Below are 23,707 nucleotides of genomic sequence, written 5' to 3' on the forward strand. Positions count from 1 at the left end.
TTTTAAGTAAGTTTGTATGAAATAAATTCAAATTATTTATGCAAGTTATAAAAAATTATATTAAAAATGCATACATTAATTACGTCAGTTAAAATCACGAGAAATAAACACCTTTGTTAGTAGGTAGGTACTTATTATAAAAACTTCTTTTACCTTATGTAAGAAACAGCTAGAAAATGTAATATTGAATTCTGTGAGTTAGTATTTTTATTCTATAATAATGTTTAATACATTGCCATTACATAATTAAATACCTTGTATAATTTACTTTTTCTTAATTACGAAACATATAAAAAGATTATTTGTTATTGAAACTAACTTAATACATTGTTTTACAGATAATATTATAAATGATAACATTAAGTTGGTATTTATTACAGAATAGACACTTAATGAAAACACAGAATGCTACTGATATTTTATTGACTTGTATATATAAATAATATTTTAAATGCGTCAGTATTAAATATGTATAAAGTAAATGAGTACATCATAATATTATATTTGGTTTTAATGTTGATTGACTGCCTTGGATAATTGAACTTGCTGTTTTATTCACGTGGTTTTGTAAACATCCATCATCATTATACTCACTGCGATATTAAAGCTGTTTTAAATAAATACACCTCTTAATTGATAGTTGCAACTGGCCGCCAAGTTTGATGATAATGACGTGTCACCGTACGGTCCGAATTGTTAACTCTGTATATACATTGTGTTCCAAATATGGTGGATTTGATAGTGGCTACCAAATTGGTCATTCAGTAAAATCAACATGGGAAAAAATATTAAAAACTTTTAAGGCAGTAAAAATAGTACGTAACACAAAGTGTAATTAAATACTCAGACAACATACTGAGTATTTTGAGACGTACTATTTCCTTTTCGTGTCTTGACCACTATGTGTTTCATAAGAAATTGTGATTGAAAATACGAATAACAGTATCCTTTTTAGTATTTTAAATACTGTTAATACAATTAACTGCAAGTAACAAGAATATGTATACAAAAATTCTATGATTAATATACATTGTTGTTCCTATGTGGTCAATCATCCATGGCAGTTAATTTTCTGTGAAGTAATTTGGATCAATAAAGTATAAAATGAGTATGTACTGCTCGCTAATGTTATGTTCAGTAACAATAATTTTTTTTTTTTTTTTTTTTTTCGATATTTACAAAACAAGATTAGTTTTATCTTCGAGAAAATCTATTAAGTTTAATGTTTAGATATCGTTATAATTGTATTTTATATTTAGCTGGCATGAATGAGACTATTATATTTACACATTTAATGTTATTCTATATTCAATATACTTTATTTAACCAAATATTTTTGCAATATTCTGCAATGGCAACGATTGTTCTAGTATTATTTAAAAAATCCATTGATTTTTAAAAAAATTAGTACTATTTTTTTTCAAAAAGTCTCATTAGTTCAATTAAACAATATTATATACTTATGTATTGAATATTTAAAATAATAATACGATTTTTATGTATTTATACACTGTTAAGTTTTGTCTTTAAGACCCATAACTATATTATTTAATTAAAAACAAATATACACCTAAGGTTTTTTTAGTAAGTGACAGTATTAATTTATTGTATATACAACCATATTGTTACCATTTAAAGTACTATAGTAATAAACTTACTATGTCAGTTTTTAGAAATCAATCTTAAAGTTTTAATATACATTTTTTTAAACTGGACTTTTCTCAATAATTAACAGGGGTAAATTTTTATAGCAGTACTTATATAGGTATTATAATTGTAACCTATAATTAGTACAATATATTTACAGTATTTTAAATTATATTATATTATATAAATTAACAATTATTAATATTCATGTAATGTTCCTACATAACTATTTTTATATACCTAATTAAAATGATATAATTGGTGCGTTTTTACCTACCCAAAATGTTGTGTCACTAATAATGTCACGGTACTTTAAATAATAAGAAAATTGACATTACTGTGTGTAAAATAGGTAAACTGAATTTAAATATTTAAAATATAATTAATTATAAGACTTGGTTAAGGATATAAATAAGAATTTTCAGAAATTGGGACTAGTCCATTAGCGACTCAAAAAGAATAATTTATGCATAAAAATGTATTTACTTTCAAAGAACATTGACGATAGATACCTAAGTATATTATATAAATATATTTACATTCTCCACGAAAGCTTATTTTGATCAATACATTTTTATTATAATTCCTTGAAGTAAAAATTAGTGTACAGCACACGTAGAAAAGACATTTTATTATTACTCTAATTATAATGTAGATTCTTACTTACCTATTGTTATAAGAATGATCAACGTATCGCTTGTTAACACAAATATTGATATAAGTTCAAATTTAATATTAACATGTTTTTCTTTTACTAACTTGACACTGTCTGTTACGTTCAACTCAATTGACGTGTTGAGCGGAAAAGATTGCCATGAGAATGAAAAATTAATAATTAGTTAATGGAAAATCATGTGTACTATAAAAATAACTAATATTTAGTTATTTGGAAAGATTAATGTAACTTAATTTACAAATAGAAATCATTTTTCTAAATGTGCAATGATGCAATTTTATTGGAGAATATACGTTTAATTAAACAATACTTGCGTGAACATAATATTTATTTTTACAAACCACTATTTTCTCCGATGAATTATGTAAAATTAAATTTAAAACACTACATTTTAAATAATTAGACTACAGCATAATATTATATAAGATTAATGTCTCTAAATATTTGATTAATCTGACACGCAAATCTTTTTCAAGATTTGTGAATATACTTTGACACAAATGGCAAAAAGTTTTGTCATCCTTAGTCTATATACTCCAGATAAAAGAAAAAATGTAGCTCAGTATTTATATTTACATAATTAAATGACTGGTTTAGGTGTACTTTTCCGCTCAACTTATATTATTTTGTTTTTGTTTTTGTTTCTAGTATGAAATATATTCTGGCGGCATTGGTTGCTCTCTTTTGGCAACTTCGCGCTGTTTTTTAATTTTCATATATCCTAAAACTGAAACCATAACAATGAACACAACCACTCCCATACAGCTGCCTACGATTAGACCTAGCCGCCTAGTGAGTACTGATGCGAACTCCATAGAGTTATGTGGCAAAATGGCCTCGTTCATCAGACTGCCAGGAAGCTCCAAGGTAGAAACTGACGTGCACTTGCTGGTAGGAGAATCCATCATGAGTGAGAGGATGCTGCCACTAAAGACATCTTCAGGAACGGCCTGGAAGCTGTCATTTTCTGGGCGTGCTGCTATCCTCGCGTTTGGGACTGCAGGTCCGCTGGCAGGCCAGTCGCCAAGACCAAGAACACAGATCGTGTATCTGGTAAAAGACTTCAGCCTGTTCAACTTCGTCGTTCTTGCTGATGGGTTTAGAAGTTTTCCCCGTATCTGAAATAAAAATAAGTATTTGAAATTAGTATTGTGTGTTTAAGTGGTAGAACTCCATTTAAAAAACAAATGACCGTGTCTGATCATAAGAAGACCATAAAAGCCTTCACAGAGTGGAGGTATATATTAAAAGATTTGTGTGTATGTGTGTGTGTGTGTGTAATGGATGTTATCCACATGCTTAACGTATTAGGTTCATACTCTGATTTCAAAAAGACATTGAAAAATAATTTGCCAAACCCAGAATAACTACCTGGGAGTCCTGATATCTATGGAAATATAAGTCGCACGGTCATCGTGGCCGTATTTGAAACAATATATAATAGAATAACATTTTTATTTAATTATTATTGGACAATTTCAATTATTTCTGTTGACAGCTATTTAGGGTTATGAACTCATTAAAACTGAAAATGTGTTCATAAATAACTCTAATATCATACAATTAAGCAAAAAAATTGTAAAACCATTAATTTAATGTAATTTAGATAGTTTAATAAAATATTACAGTTCAATAAGGAATCAACACAGTTACGTTGTATTGAATTAAAATAATAATTAATTTCAGTTAATTGTATCAAATTTATTGACATAAAGAAAAAAAAAATCTCTGTCGAATGGCATCGTTAATGCGGACTAGAATTTTAAGTTGTTGAGTTTTGGCAGTGACGACTTGGTCACTAACCGTCGATAGAATATTATGAAAAAACCAAAAACCAATAAGTAGGTAAATCAAAGTGTTACAAAGCTAGTAGATTCCTATATTATTTCAACAGATATTTACGATGATAAATCTAACAACATACTCAATGGTAAACATAAAAAATCGTTAAATTAAATGTATTCACGCATGTAGTAGGTACGTATGCATGATATAAGAGAGTATAATTTATTATCACTTTGGATTATAAGTTTTGTAAAGCCAAAACGAAAAGTTTGCGCAAACACACTCAAACATAATTGAGTGTGATAGTTCAATTTTTGAATAAATTTATTCTGTTGTTGTTTGCGGTCGGAAAAGCGGCACCTTTCGACAAAAAAATGTCATCGAAAGTGAAATAAATCACAGTTTCGTTGACGGTAAATCGCTTCGTTTTTTTGCAGTGATATTTCTTATAGGGCTACTAGAAAAATATACATTCAAGTATAAAGTAAATACTTCAAAATCCATAAATTGAAATAGAGATTAAATGTATTGAAATTATTCGATTTCGTGATTTCACTTGCGTCAATATACTTTATGGATTAGTGGATTTAACCAGTTAGGTGGTGTATCTAATCTCAGTATCCATAGCGACCCCCATAGAAAGAAAGACCGTATAATATATTTATAATTTAAACATAATTTAGCTATTAAATACTTAATAATAATAAAGGGAGAATAATTATTCCATAATACGTTACACATTAAAGTAAAGGATTTTTTTTTTATAATTTGATATAATATTATCTAAATGTGGTCAATAAAAGCTATTATCTTCCAATATCGCATTATTATTTGCGGAAATTTCATGTGAGTGAATGCGATACACATTGAATGTATTATTATTTTGCCTTAAGGGGGTACATGCTCGTTGAAGGTCAAAATTGAGTTTTTATCGTATTTTCAAACCATGATCCTGGACACTCCTTAAACGTTGTAGATGATCTATTTATATATTTTAAAAGCCTAATTATCCTTTATAGTTATTTTAAACATTTGATGACTGCATAAAGTATTTTTGTTACATAAAATAGTATTCTTTTAAACCTCTCGCTCTAATGTTTTAGAATATAGTCATATTTCGGTACATAACTGTGCAGTGGTGTTAAGATTTTTTACATTTATTAATTTTTAAACGCATTTATAAAACCATTAGCATAATTTATTACGAGATAATTTTTGTAAAATATTCACGATAAAAAATTATATTGATAATCTCTGTGATCCAAAATTTGACAAGAATTAGGCATTTTATTATTCAAAAAATAGGCAAGATTAACATATTTGAAGATAATTCTAAAGATATTTATTATAAGCTATGTCTTTGACCATTCAAATGTGATAAACATCTTATGAATAATGATTGCTTTATAATAATTATTGACCTAAGAATAAGGTAGTGTTTTTTTGAAATACGCCATTTCTTTTGTCATTCCCCAGTGGTTAAGCTACAACATACGGCCGTAGCCATAAATTGACAAACTATAATTGAAGTAGGGAGTAAAATGATATTGACGCGCGTGTTTGAACATGTACCGTTTAAAAAAAAATAAAAAATAAATCGGTTAGGTACATGTTCAAACACGCGCGTTAACATAATTTTACTCCCTACTTTAATTATAGTTTGTCATTTTATGGCTACGGCCGTATATTGTAGCTAAACCACTAGGTAATGACAAAAGAAATGGCGTATTTCAAAAAAACAGTACCTTATTCTTAGGTCAATAATTATTATAAAGCAATCATTATTCATAAGATGTTTATCACACTTGAATGGTCAAAAACATAGCTTATAATAAGTGTCTTTAGAATTATCTTCAAATGTGTTAATCTTGCCGATTTTTTGAATAATAAAATGCCTAATTCTTGTCAAATTTGGGATCACATTGATTATCAAAATAATTTTTTATCGTGAATATTTTACAAAAATTATCTCGTAATAAATTATACTAATGGTTTTATAAATGCGTTTAAAAATTAATAAATGTAAAAAATCTTAACACCACTGCACAGTTATGTACCGAAATATGACTATATTCTGAAACATTAGAGCGAGAGGTTTAAAAGAATACTATTTTATGTAACAAAAATACTTCATGCAGTCATCAAATGTTTAAAATAACTATAAAAGATAATAAGGCTTCAAAATTATATAAATAAATTATCTACAACGTTTAAGGAGTGTCCAGGATCATGGTTTGAAAATACAATAAAAACTCAATTTTGACCTTCGACGAGCATGTCCCCCCTTAAGTAAAATATACATATTGCACTTAACTCATGCATCTATTAAAGGTAGAAGTGGAATTAGCTCAATATTAATTAATTTTTTAGCTGAAGCAAATTTATTAAGAATCTAAGGCAAAAGACTTTTTTATTATTCGTGCTTTTTAGCATTTTCCTAAGTGTTTAAAAGCCCGTTTCACTATCAAAATATGCTAGTCTTAACACCATTAGCAAGATACATTTTTTATAAAATAGATATCTACGTAAAGCGTTAAATCTAGCAAAAAAAAATCTAAGTTGGCAACGCTGGATATATTATAATCCGAAATCACTGCCAGGTCACTCAACATACTGTATCTATATTATTTATCAGTGGCGAAGGGTGGAGGTAGGCTATCAGGAACCGAAATAAATAGTGCACACTTTTTCATTCATACTTATTTATTTTCGTTGAATTAAAAATACATATTACACATGTTATTGGTTAGTTTTTTAAAATTCATTAAAACCTGCCTAAACCAAACCATAGTAGATAAAATATTAATCTATCTATGAAATACCCAAAATGATGTATGGTTTAATGGGATAATTTTAGATATTTTATGGATAGACGATTATTTTTTGATTACTTATTTCTTTTATTAAACAAATAATTCACAAGATTTAAGAATGTAAATTCTAATTATTGAACATATATATTTCTGAAAACACTCATGACAAAATATAGCCAATAAAAAAAATCTTTTTCGAAAAAAGTAAGACACCCGGCAGGATCGAACCTGCGTCTCTTGTGTATCGGGCATAGGGCGCGATATATTTTCTCATGAGTGTTTTCAGAATTATGTATGTTCGATTGTTTTTGACTATTATCGATTATGGCTTGGTTTTCTCAACGTTTAATTGAATTAAAAAATAAAAACTTACCGACAACATATTCTGTAAACAATAATTGTAGTCTTAGTTCAGTAAAAACAGATACGTATGACTAACAAAGTTTAATGTGCCCTATTTATGTCAGATCTTATCAGTCTACCTCCACCCTTCGCTACTGATATAAAGTCGATACCTGGCTGATTTGTGGTTGTAGACACACTATTCATGATTTAAAAATAAATATCATTCTCTTCGACTTAGAGTGTCCCATCAAAGTATCACTACCAACAATAATATCGATGACGATTCATTAGGTATGCATGTATATATTTTTGTTATGGTATTAGAGAGTATAAAACAAAATCCTAAAATATTAACTAATTTACTCCTCATATTGAATTACGACGTTGTATTTTTTCTCGTTTAGCAAGTTAAGTGGTTTTGTAGTCGTATTGTATTTGAAAGGTAAAAAAATGTGATGGGTAAAATAAAACTAACGTGATATGGATCGACATACGGCTTATGAATAATAACGAGTCTTTGTCATAATCCGTTGAAAATGTAAACATTCCTTACGCTTCGATGGTATAATTATTTTATATTCTGGAGAAGAATCATTGCTCCCTTTATAAAGAAAATATATCCTGAAAATATGGGCCATGCAGACCGATTCACAACCACAAAAAAAATAATGTATTCTATATTTATTAAATTATTTCACCACAATTAATACAGATTGAAGTAGATGTTGATTTTTAAATTTGGAATAATTTTAGCTTAGAACCAATTAAATGGGATAATTTACAAGTAGATTTTATGTTTATCCATTCTTGTGAAACTATTCTACATACAAGGCAACTATCGGCGGCTATTAACGGTAGTTTATCATATTTATGTATTGTGGTGGTTAATTTTTACAATAAGTAAAGCATCTAAACTGTCAAAAAGTGCTATGTTTTAACTGCCCCTCTCTAGGCTGTGTTAACTTTTAGAGCGAGATAGACAGTTTTGACAGTTTAGTTTAGACGGTTAACTTATTGTAACAATTATAATACCTCAATACATAAATATGATTAAATACCGTTCATAGTTGTCGATAGCCGCTTTGTGTATAGAATAGACCCCTTGAATTGATACAAAAAAATATAATAATAATAATATGTTAAAAATTATGAAAAGAAAATCTAACATATTAAGTGTCAAAGGTCAATTTATTATTGTATCTAAAGGCTTAGTCATATCATAAACATTGAAAGAATCATTATACAATAACACTACAAGGACAACTCTATTATAATGCATTTTTAAAAAATGTTAAAATAATAAATATATTGGTCAGTCTGGTGGTTCATTATTAGTGGGTTTTCTGCTAGTTCTTGTATCAAACATTTTTTGGTCATTTGGATCTTTAGCTAGAGAATACAAAATACTATCCGCAAAGCGTAAGTGGGGAGTTGAGAAAGCCTGCATCCAGCAGAAGATTGAAATAGACTAATCTCCTAATAATTCTTATTGTCCACTTTTACAGCATATTTTTAAAACCATGTCTCTTAAAAAAAGTTAAAAAGTGAGGAAACTATGATAAGGACCGTATCATGGGTGGATGCAGCCCGAGTACCAAAATGAAATTGCTACCCACCAAATAAATTAAATATATATTAGTGTACATATAAAAAAGATTTAAAAAATATATAAGCAGCTGTATTTATAAAAAAATGGAAGCGGTTTGAAATGATTGATATGTGTCGATAGGAAGCAGTGTTTGGAGGATTGGTAGATTGAGTTGTAGGTTAGGCACATAAGCACAATGTGTACAAACATGTTTTAATAATACGATAGAAAATTGTGCCGCTGGCGACTTCAAAACTATCCATCAAAAAAACTCATGATAAATGTCATGTTTTATTTGGACTGCCGATCCAGACGCTTGGGTGCTTTGTACCACCAGCACCTCTACTTGGCTTGATCCTGACTAAGATTTTCGGTGAATACTAGAGTAGACGGTGGGAATAAATATTGTATATATTTTTGCTGGTGCGATAAATGAGTAAAAATAATGAAAAATAAATGAGATAGAAGAATAAAAGCACGTGTCGTAAGTAGGTATTAAGAGCAAGTAATACTGCGAGTATGAATTTGCGGGGCGAGCAAACACTTAATTTACAATAAAATCAAAGAAAACTCAATCACAGCGAAGGGAGGGCAAATATTTTTTCGCATTAAATGAAGCGCAAAATAAGTTCGAAATGTAATTTCGAAGATAAATAATACCGAGAGCGAGCCGAAAAACAAAATGGCGTCGACGAAATAATTTCGATAAATGCGGATGAGTCAAAAAACAAAATAATAATGCTTCGCGAGTAATTTAAATTTAACGGACTCTCTCAAAGACGTGAATTCTTAAAGCGCGCTTAAAGCTACCTGTTTAAAAGCTTTTTTGGTAATAACAAGTTTAAATAAGTACTTAAAAATTATAAAGTTTCATCAGGTATGTTGGTTCTTACTTCTGTCTTATTTTTTTTAAATGTGCTGAATTTCATTTATATTCGTTTTCAATGACTGATTTATAATTGTTTAACTGTTATATTATAATATTAAATAATATTAATATTTAAATTCAAAATAGAAATGTCAATTTCTATATTGTATCAACTTTTTTTCGACCATGTCCGATCCTGATAGATCATATGGGCCTCCACAGAGTAGAGGTTTGTATTAAGAGATTTGGTTTTATGAGAAACGGATGTCAGCTATTTGATTAACCTATTAGGTCCATAAAAAACAATATGTATATTCGCCAGGATTCGAATCTGAGATTCATGACCATGATCCATGATCCGCGCGGCTATCGTGGGTGTAAATTTATTAGTTGATAGCTATTTCGATTTTCAAACCATTATTAAGAATATAAAGATTTTTTTCTACTTTAGTATTTAACTCACAGAAAGAGACAGGATACTTCTTCTACTCACAAATAATACCTACCCTAATACTTTGGAAATACTAAATTGTTAAATAAGAATATGTAGTTTAATTTAAAAAAATCAGGATGCTAACTTGATTAATAAAACTTCCATATTTCCAAAACCTGTCAAAATACTGTCTAGAAAATATTGCCTTTATTCACGTATATTATTTCAGGACAGTTATTTTAAGCACGAGGAAAACTTTTCAAAAAACATTTTTATTGAGTATGGTGTTGAATATTTTATTAGGTATGTATGTATGGTTAATAAAAATACTCACATCAGTTAGATTATCTTCAGCATAGTACGCAACTTGGTATCCATTCAGACCTGAATGGTTTCTGCTCTGCCAGGAGACCACCACAGAAAACGGTTGAATATCCTGTATGGCCAGTCTCAGAACTAGAGGAGCATCGCAAAAGTCCGCCGGCTCTAGTGTGAGGAGTGTATAACCATGAACTGCTACTGGCTGTTCACAGCGAGGACCTTCACCCACGGAGAGAAGACGACGATGATCCCTGAGCCATTCCCATGCCTCTTGGGTTTCGCAGCTGCACAACAATGGATTTTCTGAGGAAAAAAAATATATATTAGCTCCATGTATTATTCTTGGTTAGATACTGGACTATCACTTTTTTTATAAGATTAATGTTTATTTATCGCGTAGTTCATTAACAACTAAAAATAATTATTGTTGTTTTTCTTAAAAATATGCAGTAAATAGTATAGTATATATTATTTTTTTCTATTTATTATAAATAAAACATACTAATATATTTACAACATTAATCTTTCTCTACCATAGTTATTATATAATATATTATGAGGGCTTTAAAAGCGAAAATGGCAGTTTCCATTGTTGAAAAATTTAAAAAATCAGTAAAAATATCTTATTTCTCTTTTATAGCTGATTTCAAAAAAAAAGTATTATAAAATGTTTTATATTATCAGAATTATACAAACATTTAAAAATAAATTTTACAGAGCTGTTTTTATTAATTATAAGCCCGTCATACGTATTGATTTCATATTAGTAATGAGACAATACTAAGTGAAGAGTTGGAATTGTGATATTCTTGCAGATACTTAATTATTGTTTTGATTGAGTAGGACATTCCTTGAATTAATTTTCAATGTTAATTTGAAACATTTATATTATCAGTAGGTATTTAGAGTTTAGTTTAAATGAAAAATTAAAACATATATGTTATATAAATAAATCTAGCTAATAACTCACCTTCAGTTTTCAAATGTCTGATATGTGTTTCGAGCGGCTTCAAAGCATTGAGCGGCAAGTGTTCCATGTAATTTTTACTAATATCTAAGAATTTTAATTTCTTCAATGGTCTGAATGCTTCTGAAGATATTGTAGCGATCCAATTTCCTTGTAAATAAAGATCAGTCAGTGTCTCCATGTATTGAAATACTCCTTTACTTAATTTTCCTATATTATTAAACGATAGATCCAAAGTCTGCAAGGACTTCATATCTGATGGAAACTCTTCTAGTTCTCTCAAGTGGTTGTGGGTTATGTTTAAAAGCCTCAAAAGACCAAGTCCTTGTAACCTTTCTTTGGGTAATAGTTCTAAATCATTGTAACTTAAATCTAATGTCATTAAATTAATTAGATTTTTAAAAGCTCCTGGCGATAATCTACTGATGATATTGTTACCCAAATATAAATGTTGTAGTGATCCGAAAGAATCAAAATCTTTACTCGTAACAATGCTCAAGTTTGTGCCACTGATGTGTATTTCTTGTAAAGCTGGATATTTGTGGATTGTAATTAAATCGTGGATTCTTGTTATGGGGTTAGTCGTAAAATTAAGCCACGCTAATCCTGGTAAAGTATATTCGGATAACGCACTCATCGGCAGTTGCTTAAATCGGTTGCAAGATAAATCTAACTGCCGCAGGCCATTTGAATTATGAAAGAAATTTCCGGGCAGGGCGGTAAGTAAATTACCGCTAATATCCGCTGACGCCAGGTGTGTCAAGTTAACCGAAGCAAATCCAGTTAGCGAAGAAATTATATTGTCACTTAAGTCTAACTGTCTTAAATTTGGCAGCCCGCTAACTTTGAAAAAATCCAATGTTGACAAGTTGTTTTCTGCTAGTATTAATGTCTCAAGAGAGGTTATATTGTATAAGGCGTAATGGGGAAAATCGGAAAATTGATTGCCTTGTAGCTTGAGTTCTTTGAGTGCGCTTATACTGGTGAATATCCCCTTTCGTAGTTCTTTTAGATTATTTCCGCTCAAATCGATGCGAACCAAGTTGATGTTTTTGCCGAATATATTCTCGGGAAGTTGCGCGATCTGCGAGTTGTCGAGAGAAAGAGTTTGCAGTGATGGCAAACGGCCGAACGCGTTCGCTTCTAATTGGGTGTGATTGTTGTAATTATTAAAAGACAGCTTGAGCGTTCTCAGGCCGGGAATATCGAGCCTCGCTAAGTCTTCGCTCTTCAGATAATTATAGCTGAGTTGTAAATCGTTCAAGTTATTCAAGCCTTTGAAAGCGCCCATTTCTACGTTGTCAATAGAACAATTTTTCAAATTCAACACTCGGATAGGCAGCCTTTCTTGAAATATATCTTCACTCAAAACATACAATACATTATTAGAAAGATCGAGCGTTCTTAATTTCTTTAATGAAAGAAAAGACTTAGGCTCGACTGACGTCACGTTATTATCAGATAAATTGAGTTCTTCTAACTCATGAAGTTCCGCAAATGTTTTATTAGTTATTTTATTTAAATGATTTTTGCTCAAGTCCAAAAATTTTAACAATCTCATTGGCTTAAAACATTCATCTTCTATGAAATTAATAGTGTTGTTCGTTAAGTAAATACGCTGGACCATGGATAGGTCTTTGAAAATAGAACGAGTCAGCTTGGTGAGTCGGTTATGGCCGAGCCATAAAATTTGTACGTTCGATTGCCCCGAGAAAGAGTTTTCGTGAAAAGACTCAATCCTGTTCGAATCCAACTGAATGGAAACTAACGAAGGCGATCTGTGCGGGAAAACATCCGAAAGCGCTGGCAAAACGTTACCCTGTAGATTTATATGCTGCAGACTGTGCAAGTTTCTGAATGCTCCTATTTCTATCTTGGAAATGTTATTGTTTTGTAAATGCAATTCGTGTAGAGAAGGCAACGGATCGAATACTTCATTCTTGACGATTTCTATTCTATTGTTATGCAACCGGATCTCTTTCAAATTTGAATTACTTTCAAAAGTACCAGGATCCACGTCATTTACAAGATTATTATCAAGACTTAATAAAGTCAATTCTTCATTATTCATGAATATACTTTGAGGGATATGCGTGATGAAATTAGATCCCATATGTAACTGAGTGAGATTTATCAGTGTAGAAAGACAATCTTGGTCTATCCTTCTTATCGCATTCTGTTCTAAGTATATCACAGACAGCATTGTAGAATGCGCGAACGAGTCATGCGGTACTTCGAGTATATTATTCTCTGATAAAAATAACTCTCGTAGATCAGGTAGATCTAAGAACAGTCCTCCGATGTGGTGAACGTGATTATGACTCAGGTCTATCGTTTTCAATTTTTTGTTCGCTTGGAACATGTCTCGATCGAGGAAAATAATCTTATTTTGACTCAAATCTAACGATTCAAGATTCTTCAGAGATAAAAATCCCAATTTGTCAACCGTCTCTATTGAGTTATAGTACAGAGATAATGTTCTCAAGGACGGACATGGCCGGAAACAGTCTTCCGGTATAATTTCGAAATTATTCGAGCTTAAATCTAAAAACACCAGTGAATCAAGTTTCGAGTAACCGTCATCGGGCAATGAGTCAATTTCATTCCAGGCGAGCCTTAACGACCTTAAATATTCCAATCGCCTTAAAGCCGGCATCGGAAAAGTTTTGAGCTTATTTTCCGCAAGCTCTAATTCAGCCATTGAATCCTCAAGTCCCGCGAAAGCGTATTCTGATACTTTCGATAATTGATTGCCTTTTAGGTTAAGCTTAATTAAATGTAGGCCGTAAAAGCTGTAACCGGGAATTTCTTCTATTTTATTAGACTCCAAGTCTAAAGAAATCAGTTTGTTTAATCCGGCCAGGGCCTTTTGCGGTATGTGGGTTAGTTTTGCGGCAATAAGGCCTAACGACTCTAAAGACGATCTCAGTGCTTGGAGAGAATCGTCGTGAAGTTCGTGCAGGCTGGAGTGTGAGATTTGAATGTGCGAGAGGAGAGGCGTCGCCGGAGGGAAAAGGTCAGCCGTGAGTGACGTCACGCCGCGGTCCAGCTCGTAGACGGAGAGTGATAAGACGCGACCTCCCCCCGCTCCATTACCTCCTCCCCTCGCCATTAGTGATAACACCTCTCGCAGAGAACCTGGCGTAGCTCCAGGGCAGTCCAGGAATATTCCTGTTGAATTAATAACACATCGATAGTTATAATTTGGCTAATTTGAGTATACGACACATTTAATACTAACGAAAAATTATGCAGATCATCGAAATAATAGCAAAAAACAATACCATGACTATTATAAAAAAATATTATTTTATAGTACGAGTATTTGAATTTAAAAAAATAACGTATTGCAATTAATGAGTTACATTTCAGTTAACACAGCCTCATATTATTTATACAAAAAATAAGCTGTTTTTACGTTAGGGTTATTATACTGGATCAAATACTCGAATTACTATTTGTAAAAAAAAAACAGTCACTATAATAAGCACCCGTATGCTCCGGTTAGGAGTGAACATGGTATTTTTTTGTAAATTATTTTAAGTTTACATATTCATCAGTTAAGTGTAACTTGTGATATCTGACACGTTTGAGCTTGTAAAATTTATTTATTCAAAATTTTGGTACAAGTTTATTTATATGTGCGAAAGAAAAGGGAAGATAAGTCTGATACATGACAAAATCGATGAAATATGTCAAATGATCTAGAAAATATAATATTATAATATGAATAAAAAGAAAATGAATGAATCGAATCAACGCCGCTGAATCAGTAAATTTCATACCAAAATATACAAAATTGACAACAAATAATCTTCTTTAACATCTTAAAAAGTTGACTTATCTCTCTTACTTTAAGCACATGTTATACTGATTGACTTCTGAGAGAGAGCTCCGTTTTATTTTAATAATAATATTAATAGTATACCATAATCTATAATAATATAGTAAATTGAAAATAAATGAAATTGTAATTTTAGTAATTTAAATACAGAGTTTCCAGTTTTATTATAGAGTTTCTCAAAATAACTTAAGAATTTACTTCCACGTACAAAATATAGGTATAAGCAGAGCGATTATTCAATCCAACACTCACCGTCTTCGAAGTTGTAACACGGACAGATGGGATTATCCGCAAAGCTGGGGCACTCGCTCCCCTGCTGGGGCACGCCACCTGGCATTCCCGGGGGTCCCCCGCCCCCAGGGGCTCCGACCGGCCCGGCACCCCCATCTAGGGCCCCTACCAGCGTCGCTAGGACCACCACCACCCCTGCTAAAACCATCACGTCACCTCGCTCATTGCTATGCCATCGCGACGGTCCCACCACTACACCGCACTAATTGTTACTATTATCAAATTTGATACAGCTTTTTGATCACCTTTTATTTGATTTATAAGTCAAATTTGAATTTAAACCACTAACATTTACATAAATTCGAAGATATTTTAATACACACGATTGTCAAAATTCTTTTATTAATATGTATTTTACATTTTAAATATTTATTTTTTAACTGGTACTTATTAAACTCGTCTGGATCTACACACTTGTTTCAATTCATAAAAAAATATCACGTAAAACACTACTAAATTTAATTCCCTATTTAGTTACAATTATTTTTAAGTTATGTTCTTAAAATGATGGACCCTCTTTTATCAAATTATTAATATCAATAGGTTTGAATATTTTGATATAAAGGTCATTGAAAATTATATTTTTATATTATAGGTAACTACTGTATATTTTGTTATTTTAAGATGTTTTGTAATACATTATTAAGCATGTATTTTTGTTTATAACTATTCACTTTCAGATTACTTTATTTCACACACTATGTCTGTGTCCTAAACGTACGCGTTTATATTTTCACTTTTTCAACGTCAAACTTTAGAGCAGTTTTCCTCAGTAGGTATTTTCCAATCGCACATCTAAGTGTTTTTTCCTTGTCGGGTCGCTTGTTTACAAGACTTGACGGATCTGCGCCGATTTTTCCTGAAACAAAGAAAGCTATTTTTTAAAAGTGTCGTTATGTTTTCGGTTGAAGGTTGTGTTGCCGGAGCATCGCTAAAACAATGTATAACAAGAAAAGGGGAACTGTCACAGTGGTAGATTTATATCCGGGGCAGGAATTTTATATTTCACATTTCGCTTTTTGAACAATGTGAGAGTTTTTTATTGTATGAAAAAAATAAACGTGAATTCATAACAGTCAACTACTAAAAATCGAGAAAAGCAACAATATAATATTATAATGGTGGCATGAAAGAAATTCTGAATGATATATTTACCTACATATACCTGATGAAATTCATAAAATTGTTCTGATTGTGACATCGGCTTATTTAACTGCGTTCATTTTTTAATATAAGTGATTTATTACAGAGCAATGAAATAATTGAACGTAATTAATGTTTTACTTGCGGTAATAAAAAAACTTGTAAATTATTATAAAAAATCTAATGCTAGGAAGAATTTATATACCTAGGGCCCGCTTTCTCAGAATTGTGGGACTAGGTAAATTAATGTTTGTCACACAATTTACCCGTAGTTTTGAACACATATTATTAATATTTATCTTGCGTTGTAATCACTTATTTTTACGAGACGACCATAAGCCTGGATATAACTAGGTAAAAAAAAGCAAAATTTAAATAAGGATTGAGTTCACTGCTCCTGAGATCATTTAGCAACAGAGTATGAAACATACAATCTCACATACCTAATTATATACATTTTAAACACCAAAAGCATATTATATAAAAACATATAAAGATAATAATTGTGGTAACGTGTTTGTATATTAAAACTCTTAACAATTCGCCAACTTTCATATAGTCAATCAATCTTAATTTCAGTAATATAAACATCCAATAACGTATTTAGTATAACAGTTTTTTTAATTGTACCTATATTGAATTATTTAACATCTAATATTGTTTTATTTATTTCATCGATGCTTTTAAATATAAACATATTGATAAACTATACATAAAAATGGAAATTGCATCTTTCAAATTTTATTAGTAGATGGTTTTAGTAAAACTAAAGTAGCAGTGTACTTCTCCAGGGTTAATCTTTATATGTTGGAAAAAATGGTTAATGCCAAACGCCGCCTATTCAATGTTTGCATTGAAGACGGACGGTGAAGCTTTACATTAGCGAGTTAGTGCACCTTCTGAGGTCTCAGAGCAACTGTATACACAGCTTTAAGAATTCATATTTGTGGCTGATACTGAATATGCAGTGATAAAACATTAGACCTGGCTCCTGTATTTCCGCTAAATACCATCCACTGAGTGTATACGACGATGCTACGAGATGCTGGTGTGACTTGGGAGGATACAAGAAGACTGGCGAGAAATTCTTGGAGGCGCCGTATGATGTCCATGTTATATTCAAATTAAGGGCCGGGCATGGGCGAAGAAGAAGAATCTTATTATGTACCTTAACTTTATGTCATATAAATTCAGTCGAAGCACATTTGAGTGCATGGCGACCTTAGTCTTGGGTAACTGGTCCTGAGACATTCCCAGTCATATAAAAATGATGCTACACATCCAAACGTAGGGTCTCGTGATACGCCTGATTAAGACCGGGTGTTGTGCGGGGCGGGTGTGGTTTGGTGGGGCCATTAAATTCAATGATTTCCTAATCAAAATTTTTCTTCTCCTAATAGTTCAAGTAGAAATCATAAACTACTTGAACAGCTGATTTTTAAAAACAAATTATTCTGTTGATCTAAATGTTTTGTGTATGTTGATGACTATTTTGTGTTATAAACTCATCTTCAGAATAGTTTAGATAACAGTTACTTTTTGATGATTCTGGAACATTAATAATTCAAAAATCTAGAATTAAACTTTAAAAGGCGACTCTTATACTTAATTATTGAGTTCTCTAACTCAATTTTAATAATTTCTACTTGTATAAATGACAGTTGAGTTAATAAACTATTTCCTTTATAAATACTCTAATATATTACGAATATATTACGAAATCTATGTTAATAATTTTATTATGTGCATTGTATTCTAGCGTAGAGAAAAATAATATACTGTGTCAAAAACATACAGTCAGAGTGCTACTACCAGTCAGATGTGCCAGACGTCACGTCAGTTCACTTTGCACCGATGCCGCCGACGTCTTATTACGGTCGGAAGGCGTCTAAAACAACTTGATGCGATGCAATAGCTAGAGAGTATATTTTGTTGAGAAATGCTGATGTTTTATAAGACAATTTAATAATGGTATATTATGTTCAGTTATGGTTTATAATTACAGTATACATCATTTATTTGACTTACACGGTCATTATAATTATTATTAATGTTGGATACTTGATGAAATTTTAATTAATTGATTTTTTTTTATTCATTTCTTTTCAACCCACATTTTTTCTTTGACAGATTTGGACACTATGCAGTAGAAGTGTATCAAAAAAGTAACTTACTGTTTAAATACTAAATCATTAAGTTCAAAGATCGCACATAATATTAAATATTTCTAAATAAACACATAAATTTACTTAATAAGAATAAATGTGTTAAAATACTATTTATATAATTATACACACATATTAAAATGCCGTAATGTAAAATTATTCTTATGTACATAATAATATATTGTGAATTCAATATATGGAAAATCGATCATTGGAAACTTACATTATTCATCTTTTTACCTATAAGTTTATTATGCTTTTAGGTTTGTAGTCTAATAAAACTATGGCTGCTTTTTAAATATTTCCCTAAGAAAATAATATGATTAGTTTTGATTTATTACAATCTCAAAATTGTTAAATACTTCATATATTTCCATTACGTTTAATACATCTGGAGATATTTCAATGTTCGACTTTTTGTTACAGTTTACACTTGAATAATTCAAATAAATGAGTATCAGAGATTTCTTGTTCAAGCGGAGTTGCAGTAGTCGCCTAAAGTGCATCATGCAGACGCCAAAGTCTTTGTGGAACTTAATTAAGAACTTTCAGAAGATCTGCAAGAAATATCTTGTCTCAGTGCGCCCGTAAAAGTTTTACGCGATTTCTGCATTCTGACATAAAATTGTCTTTAGTTCGACAGGTGTTGGGTTTTATCACATATCACTATATACTACATAACATATTAATAATTGTATTCCAATATATACGTCAATATGCTTTCATGCATAACTTTTGGCTGGATTAGGGCAGTGAAAATTTGGTTATAAAGTGTCTGTTAAGAGTTATTGTGAAAAACCAAAGATTTTGATGAGATTGATAGATAGAAGGATGGAAAATAATATGTGGTAATCGAAGTAATTTATATTGCCAAAGCCGATGTGATGCTAAGAGACCATGACTCCGATGGATGGATGGGGAGTTGAAAAAGGCAACCATATTTTCAGTGTATCTAACCGGTATCTCAGAGCAATGAATAAGGGATGGTAAAAAGCAATATTGGAGATGGCTAGAGCCTCCACCGGATGGTGGCGTTATTGATCATCATAATAATAATATCAATAATGCTAAATTCTATGGAATATCAAGATTATTAAGTATACTTTGATAATTTTGTCAGGTAAACGTAGCTTGAATTTAATTGGAAACATCTGAATTCAAGTTTTTCTTAAATTTTTAATGATATATATTTAAACTATATTGAACGAATTATAATCATTTTTTATTGTTATCTGTAGTAACAGAATTTACAAAAAAATAATTAGTGATTGTTTATACAATAATACTGGATAAAAATATATAATTAATAAAACTCCTAGAAACATCCATTTAATATATTTATGTATTTTTAACATTTTTACATGAATCGTGATGGTTCTGACCCATTGATTTACCAAAAAATAATAAGTTTATCGAATAATTGATAACTACACTGTTAGGTCAATGAGTATAAAAAAGACAGAACTAACAGATAACATAAGATAAGTGATCCATACTTTTTATTTTTGCCTTTTATAATATTTTATAAAATATTAATAATTATTTTAATTGTTTCAAAAGAATATGTCTATGGTCAATTTAAAAGAATAATAAAACACAACTATTAAAAATCAACATATTATATTGTCAAGCGACGTAGAGTTTTGTAAGTGAAAAAAAATTCATAATCTATTTGAGACTAGATTCAACTCACTTAATAGCTTACGTATCTATTTTATATTATTCACAGTGTAATATTATCTACAGCCCATGATCAAAGGTTTTATATTATAATGATAGATATTCTCTCAACGCACTAAGAAGTAAAACAAAACATCGATTCCTGTAACAGTCCCCCAGAGGCCGCCGAGTCTCTAAACATATTTAATGAGGAAACGTTTTTGTCGGCCTTTGCTCCCAGAAAAAGAATTCAATTACTAGAGCTGCCAATATTGTACAGCTTTTTAGATAATTACAATATAATAATTAAGTTGTGCTATTTATGGAATATTATCGTAAATAAACAACAATATTTGATATGCAAACTTTAATGTTATCTTATAAAAATACACTACATTCGTATTGGGGGAAAAAGAAATAAATATTGGTACACGATATTTTCACTCCTCTGAAGGATGCGGCGAAAAGAATAATTCTAAAGGTTAACATTGAAAAGACCAAGTATTTAAGAGTGTCGAATATGAATATAATATACAACCAGCGCATATATTCTATATACACAAGACTGCTACGGCTAGGTTTGTATCAAAGTATTAGCACTTATTGCAACAATAATTATTGTGACAGTAATTATCACAATAAGTTAGCCGTCTAAATAGTCAAAACTGTCTATCTAGCTCTAAAATTTACCACAGCCAAAAGATATGCTGTTACAACATAGCACAATTACAACTGACTTATTGAAATTGTTACAATAAGTGTTAATACTTCGATACAAACCTATCCTAGATAGCTGCCGTAGCGACCGAAAGTAATTTTGTGTATAGAATAGATGGGCGGGAAAAATTAAGGTGAGTAACTTAAAATTTGAGAGTACTGTATCTTTAAAAGAACGAGATGAACCTAGGACTTTCCAGTTGATTGGATAATGAAAGTGCAGCGTTCTTTGCAATGAAAAGTCCAAGATATTGTCCAAAAAGAAAAATTTCCGGATATACAACTTGACTATGAAACTAATCGATCTGTATTGGTGTGAAACATGGAGTCTAACGGAGAAACGAGAAAAGGTTAAAGAAAACCAAAGGTGGCGCATAATAATATATACGACTGCTTAGCGCTGCGAACAATTTAAGCATTATATAGTCAATCTCTCGAAGGCACGAAGACAAAAATCTAGAGCTCTCCATACAGTTATGATGAAACCCATGGGCCGCCATTGGAGGATATGGGCGGATAACGTCAAGAGGGATGCAGAGAGGCTGAGTGTGAGCGGTTAGAGAGAGAGATGCCTGGAGGACGGTTGTAGTACCTGAATGGTCTGTAGCGTCAGCTATGGCATAATTGATTAACTTATCCCACTGAATCAGATATTACTTCTTAAGCCCCCTACGCACTCTCCACCAGTTGTTGGCAACTATGGTTGCATTAGACCAGTCGACAGTGTGTATGAGGCCTTAAGAATATGACGTTGGAATGCCAGTAGAAGAAGAAATTCTTCGGTGGACAACCTCCAGGAATAGTTTAGTTGGAGTACTGAATCATTACTCAGTGCAGTGTTATTAAGTTGTGACAATGGTGGCCAACTTTCAAAAGAGAGAAACCATAAAAGAAGATGTAAATAAAAATCTACCAGAGTCATCGCATTGTTTAAAATATAAATTGCTTTTACTATAGTGATACATAATACGTATATTAAGAGGTTTTTTTTATTCGTTGTTGTCATATACATAACTGCCTCGAACAGTGAGCGTACGCTTTTTGGCAGTGGAAAGTGAACCATGCTCTCGGACGAGGTGTCATGTTTTCATTTATTCATCTTTTGGGTCGGCGGAATTTCGACTACGCCAAAAAATGGGCAACACGGGCGGGCACTTAATTACGCATCGTGCTTTTAAAAATGTTTTTAATACGGAGGGTTTTAACCTTTATGCTAGCCGTATAAAATTGCTTTCAGAAATATTAAAAATAGGCGCTGTAAAAAGCGTTAAGTAAGCAGATTCTATGCCTTTTAGAAGTTTGCCGTAGCTAAGTTGTCTTTCACAGAATCATAAGATACAGAAAAATCTCACTTACAGTATTATAAACAATGACGTTTTAAATGGACAACTCACTTCATACCCGGCGCGCACGAGAAATTGTGCATGAAAGTCATTCACAGATGTATAGGTAGATGTCACGTGACCATATGACGTATCCGTTTCCATTATGCGATACAAGTTTCGATAATTTATAGTAATATAACCTTTATTGTAATAGCGTATTAGTGTCATGACTCATTGCGTTAGAAACAGATTCTCGGTTACTTACGACTTCTCGGAGATTAGACGCAAGTGAGCCCAGCGAATCACAGGCGACTGACTGTCCAATGGTTCTTGTCATTCAATTGCATTGGATAAACATTCATCAATATCTTAAAATGGCATTTTATAAATAATAAATAATACTAACACATGAAAAGTGATATCCCATCTTTCTTGGAGTGTTTAGTAGATTTTTTTTACAATTTTTAACTAGGCACATTGGCATTTTGTAACACAATAATAACGGTGAAGTCGAAACCTGACAGTCAGAAATTTTGTATGGGCAGACCCAGCGGTGTCGCCAGACCGCTTGCAGGCAGAATGTTCATTTGAGCGTAGGATACCGATATTAAAATATGAATTTCGCCATCCGGCAGACCCGACACAAAGTGAGTGTCATTTTATTTTCTAGATGCTTCGTCCATATTAATGTCATTGATTATAAATGATAAATTTATTTTATATAAAAATTTGCATATATATTAGCCTATCCCGTCAAGGTTCAGGAATTCACTGTGCTAGCAAAGGATGGAACGGGATTTATTAACACAGTTAAAGAATTGTTGGAAGAACACAATATAATAATATTATATTGTGTTCTTATATATATATATAATAATATAATAATATCATATTATGTAAGTTATTTACTTCTATACTTTATACACTTTTTATAAAAAATAATGAATTTATTACTGAAGTAAAATATTTTATTATTATACACAAATAATATTTATTAGTCGATAGTTACTTTAATACTATTATCAAAATTATGATAAAAAAGGTTACATGTAAGTTGTACGTAAACTATTTTACCGTGGCACAGTTTGCCGTGAGCTTTATTATCGGAAAGAGATGACCG

At 31.1% G+C, this 23,707-nt stretch overlaps 1 protein-coding gene and 1 long non-coding RNA gene across 2 annotated transcripts in view; both read right to left on the reverse strand.

Annotated features, from left to right (window-relative positions):
- Positions 1–2,855: 2,855 nt before the first annotated feature.
- Positions 2,856–15,867, reverse strand: LOC147079086 (uncharacterized). Its single transcript, XM_085948877.1, has 4 exons — positions 15,540–15,867; positions 11,447–14,614; positions 10,490–10,779; positions 2,856–3,441 (listed from the first exon to the last, which is right to left on the reverse strand). The coding sequence occupies exons 1-4, from the start codon at positions 15,724–15,726 to the stop codon at positions 2,968–2,970; spliced, it is 4,119 nt and encodes a 1,372-aa protein (XP_085805003.1). The 5' UTR covers positions 15,727–15,867; the 3' UTR covers positions 2,856–2,967.
- Positions 15,868–16,335: 468 nt separating this feature from the next.
- The window catches only part of LOC147079087 (uncharacterized), a 604,843-nt gene continuing 597,471 nt past the window's right edge, over positions 16,336–23,707 (reverse strand). Inside the window, exon 7 of the long non-coding RNA XR_015070876.1 lies at positions 16,336–16,437. This is a non-coding gene — a long non-coding RNA (uncharacterized LOC147079087). The remainder of the gene's footprint in view (positions 16,438–23,707) is intronic.

The sequence above is a fragment of the Rhyacophila brunnea genome, unplaced genomic scaffold, assembly GCF_057557595.1.
Source record: "Rhyacophila brunnea isolate RB1 unplaced genomic scaffold, BYU_Rbru_1.0 scaffold_10, whole genome shotgun sequence".
Taxonomy (NCBI): Eukaryota; Metazoa; Arthropoda; class Insecta; order Trichoptera; family Rhyacophilidae; genus Rhyacophila; species Rhyacophila brunnea.